Source organism: Athene cunicularia, assembly GCF_003259725.1.
Source record: "Athene cunicularia isolate RWA chromosome 5 unlocalized genomic scaffold, athCun1 chr5_part1, whole genome shotgun sequence".
NCBI lineage: Eukaryota > Metazoa > Chordata > Aves > Strigiformes > Strigidae > Athene > Athene cunicularia.
In genome coordinates this window covers 36,235,791-36,260,422 of record NW_020799101.1, presented here as the reverse complement: position 1 = coordinate 36,260,422, position 24,632 = coordinate 36,235,791, and the positions used below count along the sequence as shown (strand labels likewise).

The 24,632-nt window shown below is 42.0% G+C and overlaps 2 protein-coding genes across 3 annotated transcripts in view; one reads left to right on the top strand and one right to left on the bottom strand.

Annotated features, from left to right (window-relative positions):
* The first annotated feature begins 1,100 nt into the window (after nt 1–1,100).
* Nucleotides 1,101–6,590, top strand: LOC113480412 (retinol dehydrogenase 12-like). Its single transcript, XM_026849208.1, has 6 exons — nt 1,101–1,388; nt 2,113–2,268; nt 2,558–2,662; nt 3,063–3,272; nt 4,072–4,261; nt 6,204–6,590. The coding sequence occupies exons 3-6, from the start codon at nt 2,599–2,601 to the stop codon at nt 6,304–6,306; spliced, it is 567 nt and encodes a 188-aa protein (XP_026705009.1). The 5' UTR covers nt 1,101–1,388; nt 2,113–2,268; nt 2,558–2,598; the 3' UTR covers nt 6,307–6,590.
* A 2,357-nt stretch (nt 6,591–8,947) lies between these two features.
* Nucleotides 8,948–24,632, bottom strand: part of ZFYVE26 (zinc finger FYVE-type containing 26) — a 50,538-nt gene continuing 34,853 nt past the window's right edge. For both annotated transcript variants that reach the window (XM_026849525.1, XM_026849524.1), the window contains exons 29-41: nt 24,513–24,541; nt 22,246–22,367; nt 21,934–22,154; nt 21,169–21,316; nt 19,907–20,116; nt 19,102–19,317; nt 16,904–17,101; nt 16,381–16,583; nt 15,386–15,527; nt 14,774–14,833; nt 13,280–13,462; nt 12,419–12,463; nt 8,948–11,345 (exon numbers count right to left, since the gene is read on the bottom strand). In XM_026849525.1, the coding sequence (XP_026705326.1) occupies nt 11,136–11,345; nt 12,419–12,463; nt 13,280–13,462; nt 14,774–14,833; nt 15,386–15,527; nt 16,381–16,583; nt 16,904–17,101; nt 19,102–19,317; nt 19,907–20,116; nt 21,169–21,316; nt 21,934–22,154; nt 22,246–22,367; nt 24,513–24,541 (1,987 nt within the window). In that variant the 3' untranslated portion in view covers nt 8,948–11,135. The remainder of the gene's footprint in view (nt 11,346–12,418; nt 12,464–13,279; nt 13,463–14,773; nt 14,834–15,385; nt 15,528–16,380; nt 16,584–16,903; nt 17,102–19,101; nt 19,318–19,906; nt 20,117–21,168; nt 21,317–21,933; nt 22,155–22,245; nt 22,368–24,512; nt 24,542–24,632) is intronic.

Below are 24,632 nucleotides of genomic sequence, written 5' to 3'. Positions count from 1 at the left end.
GGGTGCTGCACGTGGCCTTGTGAGGCAGGAGAGAGAGAAAAAATCGGAAACTGCAGAGATAACATACTGAGGAACTGAATGATGATTTCTTTTACCTCTAAATGGTACACTGCTTAGTTTCGAGGAAACAGACCTACTAGAAAGAGGGGCTTGCCTGGGGTCACAGCCCATGGGGCTCCTGCAGCTGCACGTTCCATGTGTTTGCTACACAGGGCACATTTAAAAATCCATCTCTTTTATCCATTCCCTGTGTTTTATGGAAAACAACGGATACATCTTGAGACATCTACTTTTTAAACTCTCACCTCTTTTTATTATACTTTACTTTTGCAGAGCGAGACGTTTTCTGTATGTAAACAACTATAATGGGTTACTTCCAGCAGCGCGCAAATAACTGTGCAAAGAGAGTATTTGTGGCTTCATAAAAGTGCATATGCAGATATCTAAGTTTTATTACTTGTATTACCATAGCTCCTAGGAGCCTTAAAGGAGACTAGTTCTTTGGTGCGATTGTACTTAATACCCATAAATGCCTTGTAAAACTCTGGAAACCATGCACGCATTTAGCCGTGTGTATGTATTAACGTGTGTGCGTGTGTGTGTCTGTGTGTCTGTGTGTGTATTTACACATCTCTGTAACCATACAACCGTGCGAAAGCATCTGCCTCTGGATTTACCAGACAGTTTTATGAAGCTGTTCTTCGCAGGTTGAACACATCAGTAATTAGACAGCAAGGGGGAGGTTAAAAAACAGAAGTACTTTTCCTGGAAACCAACACTTTTTCATTCGCAAGTTTTATTGGCAAACCTGGCAACCAATAAAGACATTCCTTGGCAGAGCGAAGAAAATAGTGGCCTCGACAGAGCTGGCACTGCGCTAGCGCTCACCTCCAACAACCGGCTGCGCCCCGCGAAACCCGCACAGCCCGGCTGCGCTTCCAGCAGCTCCCTGGCGGCAAAACCAAAACTCAACAAAAACCAAAGGCGGCGGGAAGGGGTTGGGTGGGTTTTTACGTCCCACTTCCCCCGCGGCACGGGCAAGGGGAGAGCGCGGCAGCTCCGGGCGCGGGGCGGGGGCTCGGGGGGCCGCTTCCCCGCGGCGCGGTCAGGACACGGTCGAGATCAGCCGCTTCTGGTAACGATGCCCGCGGCTGGCCGGGACCCTGAGCGAAAGCTTGGGCCTCTGGGCGCCCAGCCCTGACCCCAGCCCCCCGGAGGGAAGGCGCCCGTGGCGCTCGTCCCGTGACGGCTGCCGCCCTCCCCTTGCAGGAGGTATGTCGCCGGAGGACGGTGTAAGTCCGCAGCCAGGCTGGAGGGGAAGGTGGCGATAATCACCGGAGCCAACACGGGCATCGGGAAGGAGACGGCCAGAGACCTCGCGCGAAGAGGCAAGTCACCGGCCTTTGCCAGCTGGCATCCCTGTGCGGCTGGCGCCTGCCGGCCTGCGCATCAGCAATCCCTTTTCCAGATCCCAGGGAAGACACATTTTATGCTTACATTTGGATTCCAAAGTTACTTCAGACGAGCCCAAGTGTTGCTCCTCCATAGGTTGTAACCACTGAAGTGCAAATCCCCAGTTCATCAACTGGTTTCATTCCTTGAACTCCAAAAACGTGCCCAGTGATGTGAAAATGCTCTGCACTGCAATTGTTTTGAGAGGGCTGGGGTTCCTGGTGGTGTTGGGTCCTGCTTGTATGAAGCTGGGAAATGTCATAGGTCCTCTGCCATGTGCTTTAGTCAGTCACGTTTTAAGCTAATTTAGTTTAAATGCTTTTTGGGTAACTGGTGAAGAGATTAAACTACTGTTATGGGCAGGTATAACCTTATCATGCCGGTGTTGTGGTATGCACTCCTGACCTGGGAGAACCTGACAAAGGCACTTCAGATGTGCATTTTCCTGGTCTGCAAGCAGCTTTGGGCTGGATCAGAGCTAACAACATAGTAGGATAGGCTTTGTCCCTCCCAGCTGCTCCCTGGACTGATGCCAATTCCCTAAAGAAACAAGACGTTGTTTGTAAGCACTGTGTGTAGTCAGCCTGCTTGTCAGAGCCTTCATCATCCAGCGTGCTCCAGTGATTTCAGCTTCTGTTCCTGCTTTTTCCTGCCGTGCAGGTGCAAGGGTGATTGTTGCTTGCAGAGACATAGCAAAGGCAGAAGCTGCAGCCAGTGAAATCCGAGCTGAGACAGGGAACCAGCAAGTCACTGTGAGAAAGCTGGACTTGGCTGATACGAAGTCCATCCGGGAGTTTGCTGGGAAATTTCTAGCAGGTACAGTCTCTAGATCATTCTTCTCAATATTTTACCAAGGACTGATGTCTGCTCTTCTAGCAAATGCCCCTGACCTTGCATATCTCTGTATGACATTGGGTACTGCAGTTCACAGCAGAGGCTTGCCAGAGGCCATGAGCTAGTTTGGGGTAGGAGACCTATCCTCACTTTATTGAGGCGATGTGGCTGCAACTCAGACAGGCATGGGGTTTTTGTCTGACGTGTGCCACCTTGTTGTCTGTCTCTGGGCTCTGTTTCCCTGTTTAAGGATGGCTGTTGTTTCTTGCAGAGGAGAAGGAACTCCATATTCTCATTAATAATGCTGGGGTAATGTTATGCCCTTACTCCAAGACTGCTGATGGCTTTGAGATGCACCTGGGAGTCAACCATCTTGGTAAGGCCAGGGAAGTCATGTTTGCATTCAGTATCTGGGGCAAAATGCCAGAGGAAAATCCTGCTTTCAGATTTTCTCTTCCTCATGCTTGCTGCTTGGGAAAGGATAGAAGGCCAGAGTTCAGAGCTCTGGAGATGCAATACAATGTATTTGCTTATTGTGGACCCACTTTAAGTATCTGTGCATGTTACTTGGGACATTTGAGATGCATGACAGCTCCAGCTTTTTGAAGCTGAGAAGCAGAACTTCATGGCCCCAAAAAAGTTTAGCTGTTGATTCACTCTTTTCCCTGGACCTGAAATGATGGCAGCAGTAAGATACAACATGTCAGTAATATAAGTACTCTGAAATTCCAGCAGAGGAACCTTCAGAAAAGGATGACATCTCCTCTCACCCCTAGGTCATTTTCTCTTGACCTTCTTGTTGCTGGAGCGCCTGAAGCAGTCTGCCCCATCCCGCATAGTGAACGTGTCCTCACTGGCTCATCACGCAGGCCGAATCCGCTTCCATGATCTCCATGGTGAGAAGAGGTACAACCGTGGCCTCGCCTACTGTCACAGCAAACTGGCTAACGTGCTCTTCACCCGGGAGCTGGCGAGGCGGCTGCAAGGCAAGTCCCAGAGGAGAGCAGAGTGTTTTTCTGTTTGACTTTTGAGCACATTGATGAGGAGTGTGGACTGAAGAAAGGTTTGGAAGTTGGCCACGCAGAAATGAAATGGTTTGAGGCAAGGGTCACTGACAGCTCTTACCTCCCATCTGTAGAACAGGAGACTCAAAACACTAATTGTCTTTACAACAACAGGGCAGAGGAGCGTAGTAGCTTGGCAGAGTTGAATGTATTTAATTTTTCTTTGATGCTTGTCAAAAATTAGCTGCATCCACACAGACGATTGTGGTATGTGGGCAGAAGCTGAACTACAACTGCAGTCTCCACTAGAAAAGCTGATGCATACCCAGCTGCCTAATGGCCTGGAGAACATAAGCATAGGACTAGACAATACCTCAAGTCACAACATCTGTCACAGCCATGTCATTCAGTCCTTTTCATAAACTTAAGCATTATTTATTTTACTAAAACAGAAGCAGTGTCTTCTCTAGGAAATTAGTATTACAGTAGATCAAAAGAAGCTGATGTTCTCAAAAGCCTGATGGAAGCTGCTGCTCTTAGCACCCAGGCCTTCTAGCACATTGTTTTGCAGAAGGCATGTAGTGACTGCAGTGTTTGGAAGGGAGTGGGGGATGCTCCAGCAAGCAGGAACTACAGAGGACTTCACTTTCTCTATCCACACCTGGACTCCTCCTTTAAGTTGTAGAATATCTGCAGGTAGAATTGAGGAGTACGTTACCCTTTTTTTAAAAGGCAGTTTGATGCATGCAGATTTGTCCTGGAACGCTTTCTTTTGCCATAGGCACTAAAGTCACAGCAAACGCCCTCCATCCTGGGTCTGTCCAGTCTGAGCTAGTCCGGCACTCATTTCTAATGATGAGGCTGTGGAAAATATTCTCATTCTTCTTGAAGACACCTTGGGAAGGAGCTCAGACCAGTATCTACTGTGCAGTAGCAGAGGAGCTGGAATCTGTGACAGGACAGTATTTCAGGTGAGTGCAAACAGATGGAGTGATATACTGTAGAAGGTAACCTTGTTGGCTGGGGAAAAGGAGACTTACTGTCATTCTTCATTAAGAAGGGACTGGCTGATAATACTTAGAGATTTACCCCTTCGAGGTCTGTTGCAGTCGATGTTGTGTTAGAAGAAATCCCTGACCTGTACAGCACTTTACACAATAGCAGGGCCTTTAGCGCTAGGAATATCGCTGTACTCGAAGTGCAGGAAGGGCTGTCACATGCTCAGAGCTCTAATCCTGATCTGCCTGAGACTTGGGCAAATCACTTTTCAGTAGAGCCGTTTAGTTAATGAGGTCACTTGATCAATCCTGGGAAGACCACTTCGGTTCTCCTTGTGGTTTTACCCCAGAGCAGAAGCGGAGCAGAAGGGGCCTGAGCTTCCCAGGAGCCGGGAGGGCTGATGGTGCTGCAGAGATAGGTGGTGAGATTTTCAGGACTGGCATGTGACAAAATAACTTGATTCTCCAGTGTGACAGACCCCTAAGCTGGGAGGAACTCCTGCTGGGATGCTCTCACTCTGTCTTGCAAACTGTCTTCTGTAGCTCCCACTACAAACTCTGTTGTTTCTTGAATACTTTGACTTCAGGTCCCTGCATAGTCATGCCTGTTCCCCTCACCAAAACTACAGCCTAGAGCAGTTCCAAGTCGTCATCATCCTGGATTTGAAGGCTGCCATTTGAACAGATTCATGCAGATGTGTCTGTCAGCTTCCTACCAGGTTTAGAGCTGTGCAACAATACTGTTTGTTGGGAAAGGAATGTGATTTTTTTTTTTTCCCTCACATGAATACTGTTGGAGCCTTTGCATCTTTGCAGAGATTTCCTCTTGTGATATGTGACCAGATTAGACTCTGTAATGACTTGGATCTTCACTTGGGAGTTTGTACCATCTTAATCAGACTTGAATATCTATATACATGTCATCATCTTCCCTGGATGACTGTCTGTCCCAGGATATAAATGGAGCATTTATATGCGGGAGTACAGAAAACTTTGGTGGATTTTAAGCTCATAAAAGAAGGGCGTTTTCAACTTGGTGGGAAATGAATAGCTACAGAAGAAATTCAATTTACCTTGGACTAGGCAAAAATCCTTTAAACTTTTCAGACAATAGAGTATAAAGTACAAGTATAGATGTTAAGAACAGAATTTACATGCCACAGCAAGACAGGTGGAGTCCACCAGAGTAATTTCAGGAACATCAGAGACTGTGCACTTGGAGCTCTGAAAACAGTAGGCTGGATAGAAATCTTAGGAGGTGCAACTTCCTCTGTTGTCTTAAACTCCCACGTTATTGCAGCATCTAGCATTACAGATGAGAACACATGATCTCTGTTCCAGACAGAGTGCTGCCTGATGGCAGGAGCCGAAAAGAAAGGAGCCACAGTTCAGAGGATAATGGAAAAGAGGATAACCATACACAGTTATTACAGTACTCTTACTCTGGGGCAGCGTTGCCTTTTGTCCAGTGTCAGTATCATGGGATGAATAGGATAAGATAAATAGTTTAGAGTGAAGGGCTCTTTGAGAGGCTTTTTTGGTAGTGGTTTCTGGAAGAGGTGTTCCTGAAGAAGCTTTTTTTAGTGCCATTAATGAGAATGTATGCTGAAGAGTATACAGTGGAGCATATACAGGTTTCTTTAAGAGTCACAACAACACATAGAGCTAGATTTGCTTGCCAGTTCTTGGTGGCTTTGGGAGACACTTTTCCCTAGCCAGTTGGAAAGAACTTTCTCAAGGTGGCTTATCACCAACCCTTGCTCATTTGCTGGAGAGCCTCCCACCTTTCTTCAACTGCTCTTGAATTTACACTGCTAGAAAGCAACTCTATTATCATAACGCAGACATTTTAGTGTGAAAATGCAGATGAGATCTTTGACTTTAAAAATGAAAATAAAAAATGTTCCTCTTGCAGTGATTGCCAGCCAGCATACGTATCTCCATGGGGTCGGGATGATGAGACAGCAAAGAAGCTCTGGAGTGTGAGCTGTGAGCTCCTTGGCATCCAGTGGGACTGAACACCACAGACTGCAAGGGTACCTGGCTGAGCCAGTGATGCTTCTCCTGGGAAAAGCACTGCTGAGAGACCTCAAGACTAGAATGCTGATACTTCAGCTTCCCTAATGGCAGCTCTGTGGACACAATCTAATGTGCATTTCTGCAATATTACACATAGGGACTGAGATTTGTAAGCAACCAGTCCCTCTTTCTAGCTTGAGAATCACAGCACTGACGCAGGGAACAACCTTTGTTTGTGTTGCAGAAGCTCTTAAATAAGCAAATAACAACCAAAAATAAAAAATTTTTCTACACAATTAACTAGCACTCTGCAAAAATACAACAGCAGATTCAGATGTCTGTGAGAAGAGAACAAAACTATCACCACAAACTTTCTAGGGTTTAATGACAACCCAAATGCTTTGTTAGTCACGTAAAAAAGAGAGCTCAACCTCAAGGAACTCCTTCCTGAGGGCAGTGTCCTGACCCCTGGGAACCTCAAGGAGTTTCCTTGGGCAGCGTTCTGACCCAAGGGGAGAGTCCTTGACTGCAGCACACTGCTCCAGGGGGGAACTAGCTCAAAATGGCTCCCTCAGAGGACTCCATTCATACCCAGCCGAATCTGATCTGTGGTCAACATCAGCTCCCATTGGCCAAGGGCCCCAAGTACTATGAGAACAAGGGCACACATAAAAGAAGTTTCAGCAGCCAAGCAGCCCTATTTTTGTCAGGCAGATGCACCTGCCACAGCTTGGTTTCTCACACAACAGGCACAGGCTATTGCTTCCTGGGTTTAGAATAGAAAGGGAGGTTGCAGTCTCAGGTTTAGGTTATGAAGTAACAAAGACTTTTATATAAAACTTTTTTGCCTAACAGTAATAGTAAAAAGGTAGGACTCTAAGCTTATGCTCTATGAGGTTAGTTTCAGCTCCTACTATTTGACCTAGCAGAGTGAAAGTACTTTAGGGTATTAGATTTTGTCAATTACATGCAATACAAATGCTCTCAAGCACACAGAAACAGGTGTTGGCCTTTTTGTGCCAAGCAATAGGTTAAGTTTTTAAGTGGAATCAATTATTTTTCTCTATATTCTCTGTAAGAATCTGGACCTTTGCAGTAAGTTAACTGAGGGTTGATGTATCTTTTGAAAACCCAGGTCTCAGTGCGGGTGACTGGGAGGTTAAGAGCTGCAGGAGTGCTGCAATTGTGTGTAAGCAAGTTATTTAAAAAAATTAACATGTCTCCTGTAAAGCATTGAGCAAAGATGGTTGTAAAAGTTGTCACAATAACACCCCCCAGCTGCACTTTAAATTACTTCAGAATCTGGAAAAGAGAACAGAATGAGTAAATATCTCAACTCTGTTAAAAAACATTAAACTTCAGCTGAGGCTTTAGCTTTAAATGACAGCGAATTACCTAGAGCTAAATAGCTGAAGCAGAGGTTGGGACTATCTTGATGATATGGTCAAGTTAACTTCAGACAGAAAAGTAAGGTGTGCACAGAAATCTTTACATTTGTCTGCCCAGCAGTTGCTGGCCTTGCCATACCGTACGGCTTGCCCTTCCAAACGGCAGCTGGGTCAATCCACGTAGCAATGGGACAGCTCCCTTGGAACTCCAGTGCTGCTTTGGTGCAAACTGCTAGAGTGTGATCCAGAATCAGAGATTATTTCTGAAAGAGCTAAGCAGTTAGAAAGCAAATGCCACAACTCATAGGATTATCTTCTGCTTCTGAAAAAAAATATTTGGAAGGTTTTAGACTTGCATATGAGCATACCACTGTGACTAACTGCCAGTTTTGGGAAACAAATGCTGATTTTATGATTATTTTGTTCTGCCTGGATGCTATCTATGCAGCTCAGTCCTGTGCCACCTCTGAGCAATAATAAAGCTGTTTTCCTTTTATAACAGGAGACTCGGTCTTCCTTCAGAAATGTTGAATTTGTTTACTTGGCTTTGTTATCTGCACCTGCCTTACTAGTGTAGAGAACTCAGTTTCAGTAACATTTTAAAATCCCTTTGTGTTTTTCCTTGCTGTACCTTTTTGCTTCCCTCTTCACACTTCATCTTGAATATGAAGCTAAATGCACCAGTAGCAGTACAATGCTACCTAGCATCGCAGGCTTGGCCTGCTTTCTGTGTGTGATTCTCTGACCTTGAAAGTAGCTTTCAGGAGCAATAGAAACTATTTTCAAAAAATGCAGGAAGTGTCTCTAGGCTGAAATATTTTGCCCTTGCAGGTCAATGCTCTTCTCAAAGAAGTCTGATTGTTTCTACAGACACACACCCACTCTTTTTGACCTTGGGCAAATCATTCATCTCTTCCTCTAGGTTGACCTGTAAGATGAGGGAACTAAAGCTCATTTACAAGCCTTGCTTTGGGAAAGCTAAAAGAGAGTTAGATTAACTTGCAGAGCTCTCTAAAGAGGATTACTGGTCTGTGAGAGTACTTGTATGAGGGCGAGCTAGCTACCAATCTACTGGGAAGACTTCTGAGGATATGATATTCCAATTGATCTAAATATTGAGGACACTATCAGAGAGTTCTGCATGACAGAACGCTTATCCCCCTTCTAATTACTCTGCTAAGCAGAGCCAAAAGCAAAGTACAGATCCATAACGAGATCCCCAGCTATGTTGAGAAAAAAAGTAAAACAGAAGTTATGTTAACAGTCATAATACTTTATTCTTTTTTCATTGTAAACAAACCTCGGTCATTAATATAGAAGTTCTTTTTAAGTGGCAGTATTCAATCCCTTTTTGACACTCAAAAATTCAAAGCCCCTTGATAACTGCACTATTCATGACACAAGGCAGTTAGTCAGGATCAAAATTCCAGTTCTGCTGGCAAGAGAAAGATCCCTACGATTCCAGGTTAAGAACATCAAATTACAACAAACACTATATAAAGTGCATCAGGTACAGTGCAAAGAGGTCAGGAAGAAAGGCAGGTACGAACCAACTAGTCTGCATGGCAGACTCCACTCTCTGTGCCCTATACAGCTGAAAACTCAATCAGAAAAGTAGGTATTACAGCAATGCAGATCTGGACACCCACAAAGAGTAAAGCCTCCTCCTCATAATTAGATATTTGGAAATGATCAAAGACAAGGATAGTGTCACGTTTTAGGATTAACTTAATGGCTGCAATGTGATGGAAAGCTAGGTCAGTCTGGCCAAGAAAACAAAGCTTTCATTAGTACTGCTCACTAACAAGATAATGCTAATCTCCGGTCAGGAGCTAAATGTGGTCATTTCAGACCGCTTCACTCCGAGACATTTCTATCCCTGCTCTAGTGAGCGGAGCACTTCCGAGAGAGGTGCTCGTGTCAGTGGGGCACTGCTCATGAAACACTAAAGGAGATGGACCAAGTCCTTTTCAATACTGTGGAAGTCTCTTCTGTCACTACAGTAAGCTTGGAGATAGTGCAAAACTCAGATTTGACAGTCTCAATTATTTTATGTACTAAAACTATATACAGTTATATTACACTTCAGAAAACCTGTTGTTTCTTTTGAAGTAAACAACTTTTTAACAAAAAAGTGAACTACTTTCTTGTGCTGAAATACACATAAACAGCAAACAAACTCTTGGAGTGCCATGGTTTGTTGTTGCTTTTTGAAAGTCCCACTGCTGTCTACCATTCTTCTGCCCACTTCTCATGTCCCAGTCATGTTTGCAGAGAAGCAGCTGCTTTTTTCAGCATCCCTGAACACAGCCATTACACAGAGATTCCTGCTTTTTCATAAAACTGAGTTAACCTAATGCTTCCAGAGCAAAGCCTATCAATATAGTCTATACGGTACATCCAGCTAATAAAAACTTAGTCTGGTGTTTTGTTGTACCTGACAGGGAACAGATTATTCTTGTTAAGAAACAAGTAAATCCCTGTGTGACAGGAATGCAAACTGTCTGCTGAATTTTACCACAGCTTGCTCTATCCATATTTGCTGCTACACCTGATGAAAAACTGTGGAAGTTTACTGGCAGCTGTTCAGTGATACAGCATCACAACAATTTATTGGGTATTACCATAGCAAAGAAAGAGGTATATGATTTTTCAACTATTTTTAAGGATTCTTTTCCCTTTGTACTCCCCTTACAGGATAGATCCTTTATAAATTCATCCGTCTAGTAAGGGCTCAAATGCCATATGCATAGCACACATCAGACACTGTGACTAAATAGAAGCCTGCCATGAAGAATTTGTTCCTACCTTTTCAAGCAAAGAAACTGGGCACATTGTACTAGTGGGAAGGAAAAAGTAACAGTAGCAATGGTTTGTATAGAGGTCTTAAAAAAATCTCTGAATTTCAGTCTTTGTAAAAGAAGCTCTCTCCAATCTTGAAAAAGTTTACAGGAAACCCATAATCACAAAAGTTTTATACTCTAGGCTATGTTGAGCTGATGAGATTTTTCTGTCCTCTCTACATAGGTTTTCTGGATTAAAAGTAAAAAACATACAATAAAGTTTAGTGCCTTTAAAAAAAAAAAAATAAAATCAACCAAACCCCCTCCCCCCACCAAACCAATCACCCCCATCCCAACCAGAAGCTGAAGTGCTCTCTTCCATACACCTAAATTCTTGCTTGTTCAGTGTGAAACTGCCCCCCTCCCCACCCCATCAAAAAGATAGCCAAAAAACACCCTGAGGTAGTGACTGTCAAAATACAGGACTGGCACTCGTAATTTAGTTCCCTTCCTCTCACCAGAGGTACAATAGCAGCATCCATTTGCCAACAACATGAGTGAAGAGACTTCCATTTTATCAAGAGGTTGCTGAACCACACACCTTCAAGCTGTCTTGAAGCTTTGTCTTTCTGTACAATGGTGAACGTCAATTACTTATTACTTCCTAGTGCCCTGGGGAATCCGATTTCTCATTTTGGGCTGGTGCACTGAGAGCCATTGGGCACAGATGGCCTTCACAACGTCATCGCCGCTGTTCTCAGCCAGCTGTCGCACGTGCTGGACTAGCTGCACTGCTCTGGTCTTCTCCTGTCTCACTGAGACTAGATAGGCAGAACGCAACTTATTGCACATCACATAGGCCTGGATCTGAAGCAGAAGATGCAGTCATAACTTGGTTAGAAAGCTGTAGTAAACTAAGAGGACAAGCTTAAGCAAGGATTCACTGGAAATACCTAGCTCAGAAGAAGGTGGTAGCAGCATATTATGAAACAGAGTATGGCATGGAACAGATCCCAGTGTAAAAGATGGATAGACCACTGTATTTCATTATGTTTGTCTCTTTTGGAAACTACTGTATCACCATGAAATTAGCATCAGGAATCCTATCTTGTGCATTAGTTTACCATATCTTCATAGCAAAGAGGTTCTAGAACAGCTCACATCTTTCAGCAATAGATCTTGCATCAAGGCAAAATGAAAAGCCCCCCTTTTTAATCTACATACAACAGGGAGTTTGTCAGTCGGAGCAGGACAGAGGACAGTCACAAATCTTAAGATTTTATTTCCAGTTATGCCATTCAGGATCTACCACAATCCACAAGCACTAAACCACAGCCTCTTCAACTGTAAACATGCACCTACAGTTCATGTATCTATCTGTGACTCTCCAGGGGCTTGGCCAGCTGGTATGAAAGCTAACAAAGTAGTTTAGGCCTTTCCTCCTCTAAGAGAAAAAGTATATCAGAACTAGAGAAGTTTTATCATTTAACTCTTGATCACAACAGAAATAGCATAATCCTGAAACAATAAGCTGAAATGGTCATCTTGGAGGTATGTTGATCCTCATTAGCTTTTTGCCATTAACTAGAAACTTACATGCACCAGTGTGAAAAGCTGGGTAACAAACCCAGCAAACACACCAATGCACCTCTTCGGAATACTTGGCCTCCCCCTATAACAAATGCCTAGCCCTCACTCTGAGGACTGTCAAGGAACTAACAGACATAACATCAACTGGTACTTTCATGTCATAGCTCTACAGTCACAAAAACCACAGCCTTGAGGATTTCACTGTGATTTCTACAATCTAGGAAGTAACCTTCAAAACTTTGGCTTAAGTGAGGATGAGAGAGAAGATGGTGAAAGAGAGCACAGCATATAGCCTGCAGACCGAGACTGGGCTGTTGCTAAAACAGTTTCTCTCCTGTACTTTTACTTACCTTGTTTTCATCACTGTCCATATCCTGAATCAGATTATCAAGATCCTGTAGCCAAAGAAAGGAAAAGGCGTTCACATTTAGACTGACTACAGTTTGCAAACTTTAACCCATCAGGGACGAAACCCCTGCCCAGAGGAAGGGCTGCTGAGATCACAGCTAGCTGGCTACCTCGTCCAACTGCAAGTGTGGCAGATGTAGAAAACACAAAGTCCACTTCTTTGCTTTTACTACAGCTCCTCCTGCATGCCATGTCTGTGGGGCATCCCTAGAGAACCCTATGACCCTGGGAGTTCCCCAGGGACATGGCTCACATTGTATGAAATGAATTTGTAGCTTCTCTGCACCCCAGCAGGAGTCACCCCTGTAGACCATCCCCAACGCCAAGGCGTAGACTGCATCCCCTATTCTGATCAGTAGAACTTCATAAAGGGCACCTCCTTCCCTCACTGGGATAGAAGAGACACTCTGGTAGGCAAAGGAAATCTTAAAATTATTTCCTATGGAGGCAGGAGGTTTCTGCCTCCACACATCCTCTATGTTAAGCCATGGAAGCCTCCCACCTCCCACCCCAGTCAGGAGCGTTTACAGGATCCTGCAAAGCAGTTTCTCTTTCCCTCATGTGTACACATCTGGGAAGTACAGGGCAGGAGCATGCTACAGCTACTTACTGCTTCCTCTCAGAATAACTTGCATAAGGCAAACCACACATTCCCACCTTTAAACAATTCATGTAGTACAGAGCCAGAAGATAGGAAGGACTTGCTAAAAGGGCAGCACAGACACCACAGGATGGTTTCCCTGTAGCCTGTATTGTATATACCCATTTTCCTTCAAAAGGGACACAGTGCAGGATAGAATTACCTCCGCAGGAATGTTCTTGAATTCATTTAGGCAGTTTAGGATAATGTTATCCCCATCATTTTTTGCTGCAACTCCAGACTCATTGACACACTTGAGGAGCTGCCGGATCTCACTATACTTCTGCTGCTTCACCAGTTGCTTGGCCACTTTGCTGTACACATCTGTAGCCTCCAGCTGGAAGTCCTAAGAGGTAATTGGAACATCAGAGCAACACGTTATGTGTTCTCAGCAGGTTCTCTCACAGGGAGTCTATACAACTGAGACAATATATCCTAAGGACAAAACATCACACCATGCTCCAAAAAGTCAAAGCTGTTTTGGGGGCCTCTGATTTTCCAGTCACCACTGCTCAGCTCTGGATTAACAGTTTTCTATAATCAGACTAGTAAAACTCAATTTTGCTCAAGAACAAAAGCGCTGTTACCACCTCCCTTTCAGGGGTGGCAAAAAAGCAGTTTTATTTCTTCTGGTGAAAGATCTTTCGTACCCATGTCTCTACACTTTGCAAGCTCCCACTATATTCCTCCAGCCCCACCAGCAGCCACCCTTTATGTATCCCGAGAAACAGGAGACAACTGACCATCATACACCTCCTATACTAAGGGTAAGAGCTGTGGACTTATCTTGCCATGAATAAGGCAAAAAAAGAAAAAAAGAGGAAGGAAACAGAAGTGATGCTAGGCAGCTGGACATGCTGCTCCATTTTTCCTGGAGGGTAGTGACTGCTGTTGATGCTAAGAAGTGCTATTTTTCTAAGGCTGTCCATCTTACTACAAACAGGCATTTTGCCTTGTACATCCTGACTGGAAAGAAGAAGCAGGGCCTGCCATATTCACAAATATCCTTTCAGTGTGCCACCTCTGTCCTGAGGTGGCCCTGCTACATCCTCTGTCCCAGACAGGAGGCAACTGCAAACTGCACTGCTTGAAGCAGTGTCTTTTAGCAGCTCCTAATATATGGATGAGAAACACACAAAAAAATTGGGAGGCTCATGAGCTATGCTGACTGGTAATGCCCTCAACTTCTACATAGACATGAGGTCCCCAGAGAGAACTTCCAGTTAATTAGCTTTGCTCTCTCAGCCAGGAGAATAGTACAGAGATAGCCTTGGCCTTATTTATTCACTATGTGTTTGCATGGCTATCACAAACTGCAGAGAGCTACCAAGTCAGACCTCTCTACTCACATCTGTGATTGTGGTTTGCCAGAGTTAAGTCACTGAACAAGGTATACAGCAAAGGAAATCTGTACTTAATTCTTTTGTATGACCAAATTAGTTTGGAAGTGTCCTACTGAAGCAGCATCTTTATTTCCTTACCAAACTTTGTCCGAATACATAGACATTTAAGACTTGAACTAGCGACTTCTCTCACAAGAGGTTTTTCTTTTGGGGGATTAAAAGACATTTTGCAAAAAGTCTTTTGCTTTAACAACTGCTGCTTGCAGGAGTTACTTTTGTAATAACAGTGCTTGTTATATCAAGTTTTTCCGTACCTGAAGGACTCTAAATGCAATCCCAAACCCCTCCTCAATGTTTTTGCCTTCCAACATGACCTGAAAAGAGAGACGTAGACAAGTTTGGGGATGCACATTCATTTTTTTCATGACATACAGTTAAATAATAATGCATTTCCAGATTTTGCCCAGAGGCCAAAAAGAGAGTGCATTAATTTGTCAGAAAACAGCACCACCCCAACAAGTAGAGCAAATATATGGTCTATGGTCACACACTGATTACCTGTGGGACATTGGGCAAGTTACATATGGAGCTGAGCTGAAGTGAAGAAGGGTTAGAATAATAGCAGTATTTGCCTTGCTTCAAAACACAATAGGATGTATAGTCAAAAGGCACATTACTATCTGTATTGGGGATCCTCTGCTTCTGAAAGTTTGAACTTTGATAAAAGGAGCTCCAAGTTCTCACATTTTCTCTACTACTTTGAGGAAAACCATGAATTTTTCATAAACTGTAGGTTGCATATGTGCACAGGTAGCCTGTCCATGAAAAATACAAGAGGCTGCTTTGACCATCAAATGTTTCAACCTGTCTATCAAGTAAGTATTGTTGATGAAAAATAGAGCTGTGTTTGACATAGCAATAAGTACCTTGCAAGCAACATCCATTTTCATGTTATTGTTTCCAAAAAGCGTGGGCAAGGAGGAGCCTGTCATTTGAGAGGTTCCTGAGCTCTCACATCGATGCAGGAACTTTGTTACTTCCATCTGCAGATCAACTGTATTGATATGCCTGGATAGAGGAAAAATTCTGACTTTATTTTGAAGTAGAGAAAGGGTCAATTACTATTTGTGTGAATTTACTAATTTCTTGAACACGTTTCAAAATAAGACATATATCCAAACAGTAATTTAGTTACTTTTTTACTTTGTCTTCTGTGTAACCAAGTGTGCAGCAATGAGATACTTTTCAAATCAGTGAACTTAACATGTATCACAAGCTGCAGGTGAGCACTTGTTAACATTATTTCAAAGAAATGAGACGATAATCTGGATTCCAAATAAATATCTGCTCCCACTTTTCCACCTCATACACACTGCCCCCCACCTTTAAGTTAGAGTCTAGCGTAACAAAAAGAAAGAAAAAAGCCCCTAAGACGACCAAGATATAAAAGCCCAAGCACAAGAGTGATCTGACAAAATTTACACTTCAACTTTTGAATACAGGGGTTCAGTTATGTCTGGCACCTATAACCTGTACATCGTTGAATGGTGTGAGTTAACCCCAGTAGGCAGCTAAGCACCACAAAGCTGCTTGCTTTGTAGAGAGGAAAGGAAGAGTAAAAGCAAGAGAACTTGTGGATTGATATAGAGCTGTCTAGGCACTATAGGGGTTTTGTTTGTTTTTAAAATTAATGGAAGGTAGATGATACATAGACTGATATTTTAGTAGAAACAATCACTCATTTCCTGGGTTGGGTTATTGGGGGAAAGGTAACAGGAACCCTATACTTGCAACTACAGAAAAGTCAGATTTGGGTCAGGCACAGCTAGTATGTATTAGCTAAAGCCAACTTAAAAACAACCACAGGAAAAGCAGCCTGAATTTCTCCTTTCCTGTAACTTAGTTTCTTCTTTATAGATACCTTGACACATCTGTAGCAGACATTTTCTTCCGAAAAGTATATGCCATTTTTTTCCTTCCTGAACTTCTTGAAACCTCCTGCAGATAGACTTTGAGATGGTCCTTGATCTTTAGAAGCCACGTCTGTTTGCCTCCCAGTTCAGTGTAAGACTTTGCTCCATGAGTGAAAAATCTAATACAGGTCATGGCAGCACGAACGTGATCCTAGAAGAAACATACTGAACACCAAGATGGACCAAAGTACGCCACCTTCACTAATCGCTGTCTGTACTAAAGGGCTCACACAAAGCAGGCAATGCTGTTTTCTTTAAAACAGTAGTTAAGCTACTGCAGTGCACCAGATCCATGACAAATGCATAGCGGGTCAGATCCAGTCAGGCTCAGGCCTTCCTATCTGTTAGTTAGGATTGGAAAGTAGCAAAAATATACTTGTCCATCATGCAGATTTACAACAAAGTAATTAATCAAAAGTCTGACAGTATTCAACATTTCACTGGAAGAGATGCCACTGACCCTCATCTTACCTTCATGAACTGTTGCAGCTCATACAGAATATGGTAGTAGTTCTTTCTCTGCAAGTATTTGCAGGCTGCAATCAAGTAGGCTCCCCAGCTCTCCAATCCTGGATCAATGGTTTCCAGCAAGTTCTCTAACATATGCAGTTTTCCACCTTCGTAACTTGGAATGAAGATCCCTTCAATGAATAGTTCTGATGGAGATTCCTACACAAGCAACAGAAAGGTAGCTTGAAGCAAAGTCACTGTGGCTTGTTCATTCTCCTTATGTAACACCAGAGTATAAAGTGACAGAAATCATAAAATTAATAAATAATTTAGGTTGGAAGGGATTTCCCCAAGTCATTTGGTTCAAACCCCCACTCAAAGAACAGCTTCAAAGTTAGGTCATGCTGCTCTGGCTTGTCCAGTCAAGATCTGAGCATGACAAAGCAGGGTGATTCAACAGCCTCTCTGGGGCCCAGTTCCCATGTCTGTATATCCTCACTGCAAAAAACCCCTTTTCCTTATACGCAATTGGAATTTCCCTTGCTCCAAATTGTGTCTACTGTGTCTTACTCTTTTACTTGGTAGCTGAAAACAGGGCATACATCTTCTTTTGCCTTCTCTTCTTCAAGCTGGAAAAACCTAGCTCTGCTGCTCCTCATACATCATGTGCTTCAGGCTCCTAGCCACTTTGATGGCCTTCCATTAGATTTGCTCCACTTTGACAATGTCTGCTTTGTACTAGGGAACCCAAAACTGGGCACAGTAGTTCAGATCAAACCTCCCAAGTAGTGAGCTGAGGGGAATATTTACTTCCCTTGGCCTCCTGACTATGGTCTTGCAAACGCAGCCTCACATATTAATGTTTCTATGGAAAGAAGCATGTGTGACAACACAGCCTGCATAAATGTTTTAAAGACATAATATGAATTTTTGGGGGGGTTTTAAATCTGAGTAAGATACAAGCTACAAAGCCTGTACACATAAAATGTTTCCAACCAACTGACTGTAAAATGTTTCATCAGAAGCTTAGTACCTTACAGCTTTAGGATAACAAACCTTCCTCTCTGGTTTGCATGATCACTACCAGTTTCCTTATCCAAAACTTCCACATCAAATTGTACATCTAGAGTATTTTCAAAGTTTGCTACTGAACTAGTGAAATTATTTCACCAACATTGCAAAGACATGCAACTGTTCTTTAAAGACAAATTTAAACTGATACAAAGGACACATTTGAAAGGTAAATTTAATGTGCAGGTGAGTACATGAGCTTGGAATGACTGATGACACAATGAGAAAACAGCTGATAAGACAACTTAATTTTCTATTAATAAAGCTCATAAGCAGACTGAAGATAATGGAATTTGGTACTTCAAGCTGTACATTCTCAATAATAATTATTTAAAATATTTTTTTAGAAGAAATCAGTAAATCAGACAAGCACAGAAATTTTAAAAAGAAAACCCCCCACACTTATCAGCCCTCAAGCTGGTGAGATGTAATGAATTCACATCTCTTCCACATCTCCCAAGAAGCACCCTTAATAAATTAGTGAGAACCTGTTGGAATAATTTCTAGGTTTAATTGTAATTCAGCACCAAAAGAACTTATTTCTCCAGACATTAAGCCCTCCTATATTATGCAGTTTTCTTAAGGGAGACCTGGAAACCATTCTGTGGCTTCACTACATTTCTGTTCTCTGGGACATGATCCTGTATTCCCTTATACTCCTAATGGTTACAAGAAGTGCAATCATGGCTGTCTGGTTCAACAAACAATACCAAGAGAGAGAGCCACTGTGATAGAGAGTAAAGTGTCTAGTGTTACCAGCATGTTGGAATTGAAAATTTTCCTTCTCTCTTCTGAACAAGATGACAATACTCCCAGATTTTCAGCTTTGCAGAAAAAAGACAAAGCTGTTGATGCAGAACCTCTATCAAAAATATAAACCACTTTCTCCTCTAGAAGCCACTGTTTCAACACAATGGGGAAGAGAGATTAAACGTAAGATGTAAAGATCAAAGTTACTTTTTCATGTCACTGAGTTGTTGCCAGTCACCGGATAGTATGTATAACAACATTTAGGACCTCAGAAAACTCCCATGCAGAAAAACACCCAGAATGCTGCATCACGCTCATTGTCATCTAAGACCGGCCTTGAAGTCCTCTTAGCCACTTTTCAAATTTAAATTTAGGTGATGGCAAATTTGATTACTCACCTTATTTAACAAGTGAAGCAGTGCTTCTCTCATACAGTCATGCCTCATGTAAAAGCTTATTATCGCCAGATTAGTGCCATAACTATGTAAATAGAACAAGCACTCTTGATAGTAGCTGTTGTGTTGAATCTTCCCCTCACACATCAGCTCCAGAGACAGACTTCTTGTCCTCAGCGTTGCCTCAAGTTCCCTCAGTGTGGCAAAGTAATCGTCATCCTGCCATTAAAACAGAGAATCAGTGCTAGGTTATGAATAAGAGGAAAACTTTCTTTTCAGTTAGATCTTGTAATTCAGTCCTGAAGCACTTCTATGTTTTTTTTAAAATAAGGTATCATTTCAGGGGAGTGAGAATCCAGTAATGCTTTTTATAAACACTAGATTGGAATTCTGCTATCAACAGGGGTGCTGAATCTTCCTGTAGCTAGCATGGCTGTTTCCAGGGTCAGCCAGGAGGCTTATGTAAACACAATTCTACTACAACGGCATCACTGCAGCATTACAACATACTGTTGGGACTGAGTTTAATTTCTTCAGAGTGTAGTAATAATATGGTAAGCTTCTTTCCCCTCCACTAAGTATGCTCCAGATTAGTAGAAAATCCCATGATCTAGCTCTCAGCCATCAATTCACTGCGATGAAACAGCTAACAAATCTCTCAACCATATTCAGTTTCCAATATGCAGTCATGAAAAAAGAAGGAAAAAATCCTAACACCCGATATTGTAACATGCACTGCTATAAGATGTGTATTAAAACATCACTACTTAGCTTGGCTATCACCTTTCAGAGTAGACAGAAGACTTACCGCAATGAGTATGGGCTTCACTGTGGACTCCAGGTACTGTATCACATCCTGGACCAGCCTTGAACCATGGTTCAGCTGGTTTAGATCCATAGGTGGCTTTAAACATCGGTTAAACTTCTCTCTTGCTGAATTTAAATTTCCAGCTTTAAGGCAAGCCATGCCCCAGGCATGCCACGCTCCACCTGGATCCAACCCAGATTTTGTAGAAACCTAAATTCAAAATAATTTGTTAATATTGCAAGACAGTTCCAGTACAGAAAGCAGGAGAACTGGCTTATCACACAGTCTGCGATTGTGACCTTTCACTTCCTAGAGTACATTTCCCATTAAAAACAAAACATGAAAAAACTCATACTGATTATTTCTGTATTATTGGCACAAAATGCCAACTACCAAAACACCCACAATCTCCAAATATGGAAATATTCTTTATTGTACAAATTTAAGCAACTATTTATCTGGGAAATTTCAAGTTCAGCAGTTTTAAAACTCAGGATAGTTTCACATCCACTTTTTTACAGATCAGAATTCATCAGGTATGTGGTTTCAAAAAAGCAACAGAAGATGCTTCACAAACCACAAGCAATTTTTTTATTTCACATAACATTGCTGATCAAATGTATTCCTGATTTTCTTTAGCAGACCACCTGCCTTTAAACACAAACCGTTTTATTCAAAGAGGTCATCTATTCCTGCAGTTTATTACCCCTTAAAAATCCTATTCCTGTTCATAGTATCAATCCTGTTCTTTAACTACAATGCCATAAACCAGAAGTTTACAAAATTCTGGGAGCAGAAGGAAGACAAAAGATGATAAACCACACCAGATGAGCTCAGATAGATCTGCCACCATTGCTGATTTGCCTTACTGTCTGCTGTGGGATTATAGACAAATAATATCAAACCTACAAGCTTCAGATAAAGTCCTGCCACAAAGGACATCTCAGCCCTTCTACCACGTGCAAGATTCCTCTATTTAATTACTCTCTTGCCATTAGTCCAGTTCAATTTCAAATGTACCAGCAGACAGGGCCCCTACCCTTCCCTTCAGCAGTCTGCTCCACAACAAGTGGACTTTTCCATCTCAGAAATTTTTTCCAGTGTTCATAAAAATTATTTCTTCTTTGTTTAAAAACTTAATCTCAGCTTGTAACTGTTCAAATATTGTCTATTTCACACATCACATCCATCTAAACTCAGAAGGGAAAAAACCAAAAGCCACTACAGAAGCGTTAACACCGACATCCCTCGATTGTCATTACCTCTATAGCTAGTTGATAGTACTCTGCTTCCAGAAGCTGATTTCTTAATCTTGTAACTGCTGCAGGGAGAAGAATCTGATCCAAAGATGGTATTGGACGATAGGCAGCAGCAACCAAAATATTCAACACATCCACTTTGCTGATGTAGCTGGGAGAAAACAAAGAAGTTGAACAAATATATAGACTTTCACTATTATCATACACTTAAAGAACTTTATGTCAAAGACAACTCTTAGAACAGTGGTTCCTAATCACCAGTACCCCAGGTTTGTCTAGTCATATTATCATATTCAGATTGTATTTTATTTGTTTTTTTGCCACATTCAGTGGAACACTGCCAGACAGCAGCTATGTTACAAAATCAAAATAGTACATGTGACATGTATATTACACCTGCCACCTCAAGCTCTGTAGGACAAAACTCGAGGAAAGTGCAAAATGCTCATTCTCAGGAAGTGCAGGTTTAAAATCCTACATTGAAATATAGATTGAAAGCAAATACACAATATCAGAAGCAAAATATTTACCCCAGTCTTTGTGAATTATTTCTCCCTGCTCTGAGAATTTTCTCAGTAATTATTAGTCATATTATTTTAATTTCTACTTTCTGAACTCTTACATTATTCTTACATTATGAACTTCTCTTCTTGTTTAAAGTGTCCACAGTACAATCACAAAAACCCTCCCACCCTCTACTCCCCAGTAAAAAAGGATAATGGTCTTGACAATACCTCAATACACCCTAGTAAACATCTGATAAATCACCTGTCACAGAGAGCTAGATCCTGGCTCCTTCCAGCTTTTACAAACATCATTTTGGCACTGAAGAGCAATTGTTTCATGATGTCCATAAGGAGACCAGCATCCACCTCAGGATTAGTGAGCCCTTGGGACAACTTGCAGCAGTGCTCTATCAGTTGGTGGCCACAGACTATGCTGTCACTGTGCAGGCTAAGGATGGCAATACACAAGGAAGAACTGGGAGCCTGACAATTCGAGGAAAGACAGACAGACATGGGTATTGAGTTAGTTCTCCAGGGAACATCTTATATTGGACTCTCTTTCTCCAGATCTCACCTGTTCATAATAAAATTTACTGCGTACAATTTCATTCTCCTCTTCATTCAGGGAAAAAATCCATTCAAGCTCAGTTGCCTTGGGTATTCGCACCACTGTGGAATATTCATTATTAGAAGTTTCTGCAGCCAAAACCAAAACACCATATAGAATCATTGTACAAGAAGCAACAAACCTGGCTAAGGACACATATTGCAGACATATAATATATTCCTATACTCCTTCAAAACAGTCATCTGTAATCTTCTCATTGTGCCACTTTGTGTCAGTATCACACGTCCAGGACCTAGATTACAGAAACACTTCCATTCCTCAGCAGGCTGCCAGACTGCACCTAAACTTACTCTCAGCGTAACCAACACCCTGTCACGAATAAGTGGCTCCAGTAACATGTCTTCAAATGACAATCCAACTCTCACCCTACTGGACATCAAGCACAGCAATCTCCCCTCTTTAGCCTTCCCTCAGGCAAGTTATTAAATATTCCTGAGCAGGAGAGAAGTGGAAATATGAGAGCTGTGGGTTATAGCTAAAAAGGGAAACTAAAGAACTAGTTGTAAAAGAAAGGGTAAATTGACTGAACTGTCTGTATCTTCTTTTGAGAATTCAGGTTTTTTGAACATATAGCCCAGCGGCTTTAAGACAAAATGTTGTGAGAAGATGAGCTAACTCCTTACGTTAAGTTTTCATATTAAATAGTACTGCAGGAAATTGGAGGTTTGATCAAATGACTTAAGAAATTTCTTTTCTGTAAAAAGTCTTCTTCTTTCCTCCAGATTAAGGAAACTTCTGTTTTGAAATTAGTAACCCCGAATAGCTACAAATCAAATCTTGTCTGTCATCTGAGTGCAGCTGAGAATGCACAAGCCCTCTGATGCTCAAGTTTGTGATTGTGGTTCCTGGCAGAAAAACAGTAGCCAATCTTACAATGCTAAGAAATGGAGAATAATGCTAATTTGCTACTCTTTCCCCTAATCAACTTCCCAACTTCTTCTCCTCCTTGGGAAAAACTTAAAATGGAAAAAATCCTCTCAAAATTCACTGTTTTAGATTTCATAGGAGGACTGTTAGTGTTGAGTAAATCTAAAACTGTAAAATGAATAAAAAAACCCTAAACCTGCTATTTCTAAGCTGAACTGGAAACTTGTATAATTATAATAAACCAGGCCTGAAAATATTTGATAAGCCTTCACTTAGACAAATTAAAAAAGCAGAATAAGGCACTTTCCCCCTTAAATCTGAGGATTTCCATACTTTTGTGTTCACTCCTACTGAATGAATTATATGGGCCCACTGATGTGTAGCAATGCTGCAGGCAAAGAGAAAGATCTAACCAGAAGCAGCAGCTCAGAAACTGCATTTCAGCTGTTTCAGTCCTGTAACAAAGGTAGCAGTAAAATAAACTTCTGCGAACAAGAGAAAAAAAAGCTCAAATAGCCCATCATACTTAAAAAGGGACAAGTAAGGAAAAATATCGTCATTTGTTTTTTAGCATAAATGCAAATTTTGCATCATGTTTCACATTAATACTATAAACACTTGAAATAATTAAATGTTGGTCTGCCAGAATTTCACATCAGTGTAGAAAAATTTTCTAGAATCACCTTAAACGCCACACTAAGCAACAAACAGTAAATACCTTGAGGAAAAATGGTAGAGAAAAAAGTCAACTAAATTTTGTTATTATTCCCTAACTGTTACGATACTAGATGTGGAAACTGAGGCACTGAAGAGAAATTATGACTGTATTCACAAAACCAGAGAAGGAGATGGAACTCAGGACACAACCCAGCCCATGAGTAGGGCCTCATCCTGGTGCTACCCCCAGCCCAGCCACCACAGGGTATCAAACGTCACAGCACATTGCAGCAGTATTCAGAGTTGTACTAACATGGTCTGTAAAAACAGTATCACTCCACACAGCTCTGTAGTTGGCTAATTAACTCCTACTCAGACCACAGCCTCTCACTGACTGTTTCCAGTATGCAAAGTGCATCTCCAACTGTTGTTTTTCAGTTCCTTCCTTTAATCCCCATCCAGCACATTTCAGTATTGGTTCAGAAATCTCTCCTAAATCTCAATTTCCACTCACAGAAGTTAGGAATGCTCAATTTCAGCCTGCACATGCAAAAACCATCAGTGATATTTTGTAACTGAAGTTCTGATCACCCTTCAGCTGCAACAAGATATATCAGCTTCCTATCTCTAACTCTGCTGCTAATCAGGCACTTAAAAAAAAAGAAGTTTAACATTACTCCATTCCTTACCTTCAACTTGGTCCTGATCATCTTTTCTGCTGTAATAAAATGACAGAAAGAAACATCATGTCTACTCCAGCACGTGGGGGAAAATAGTTTTAAAAAGAGAGATCAATATGGCTAGCCTTT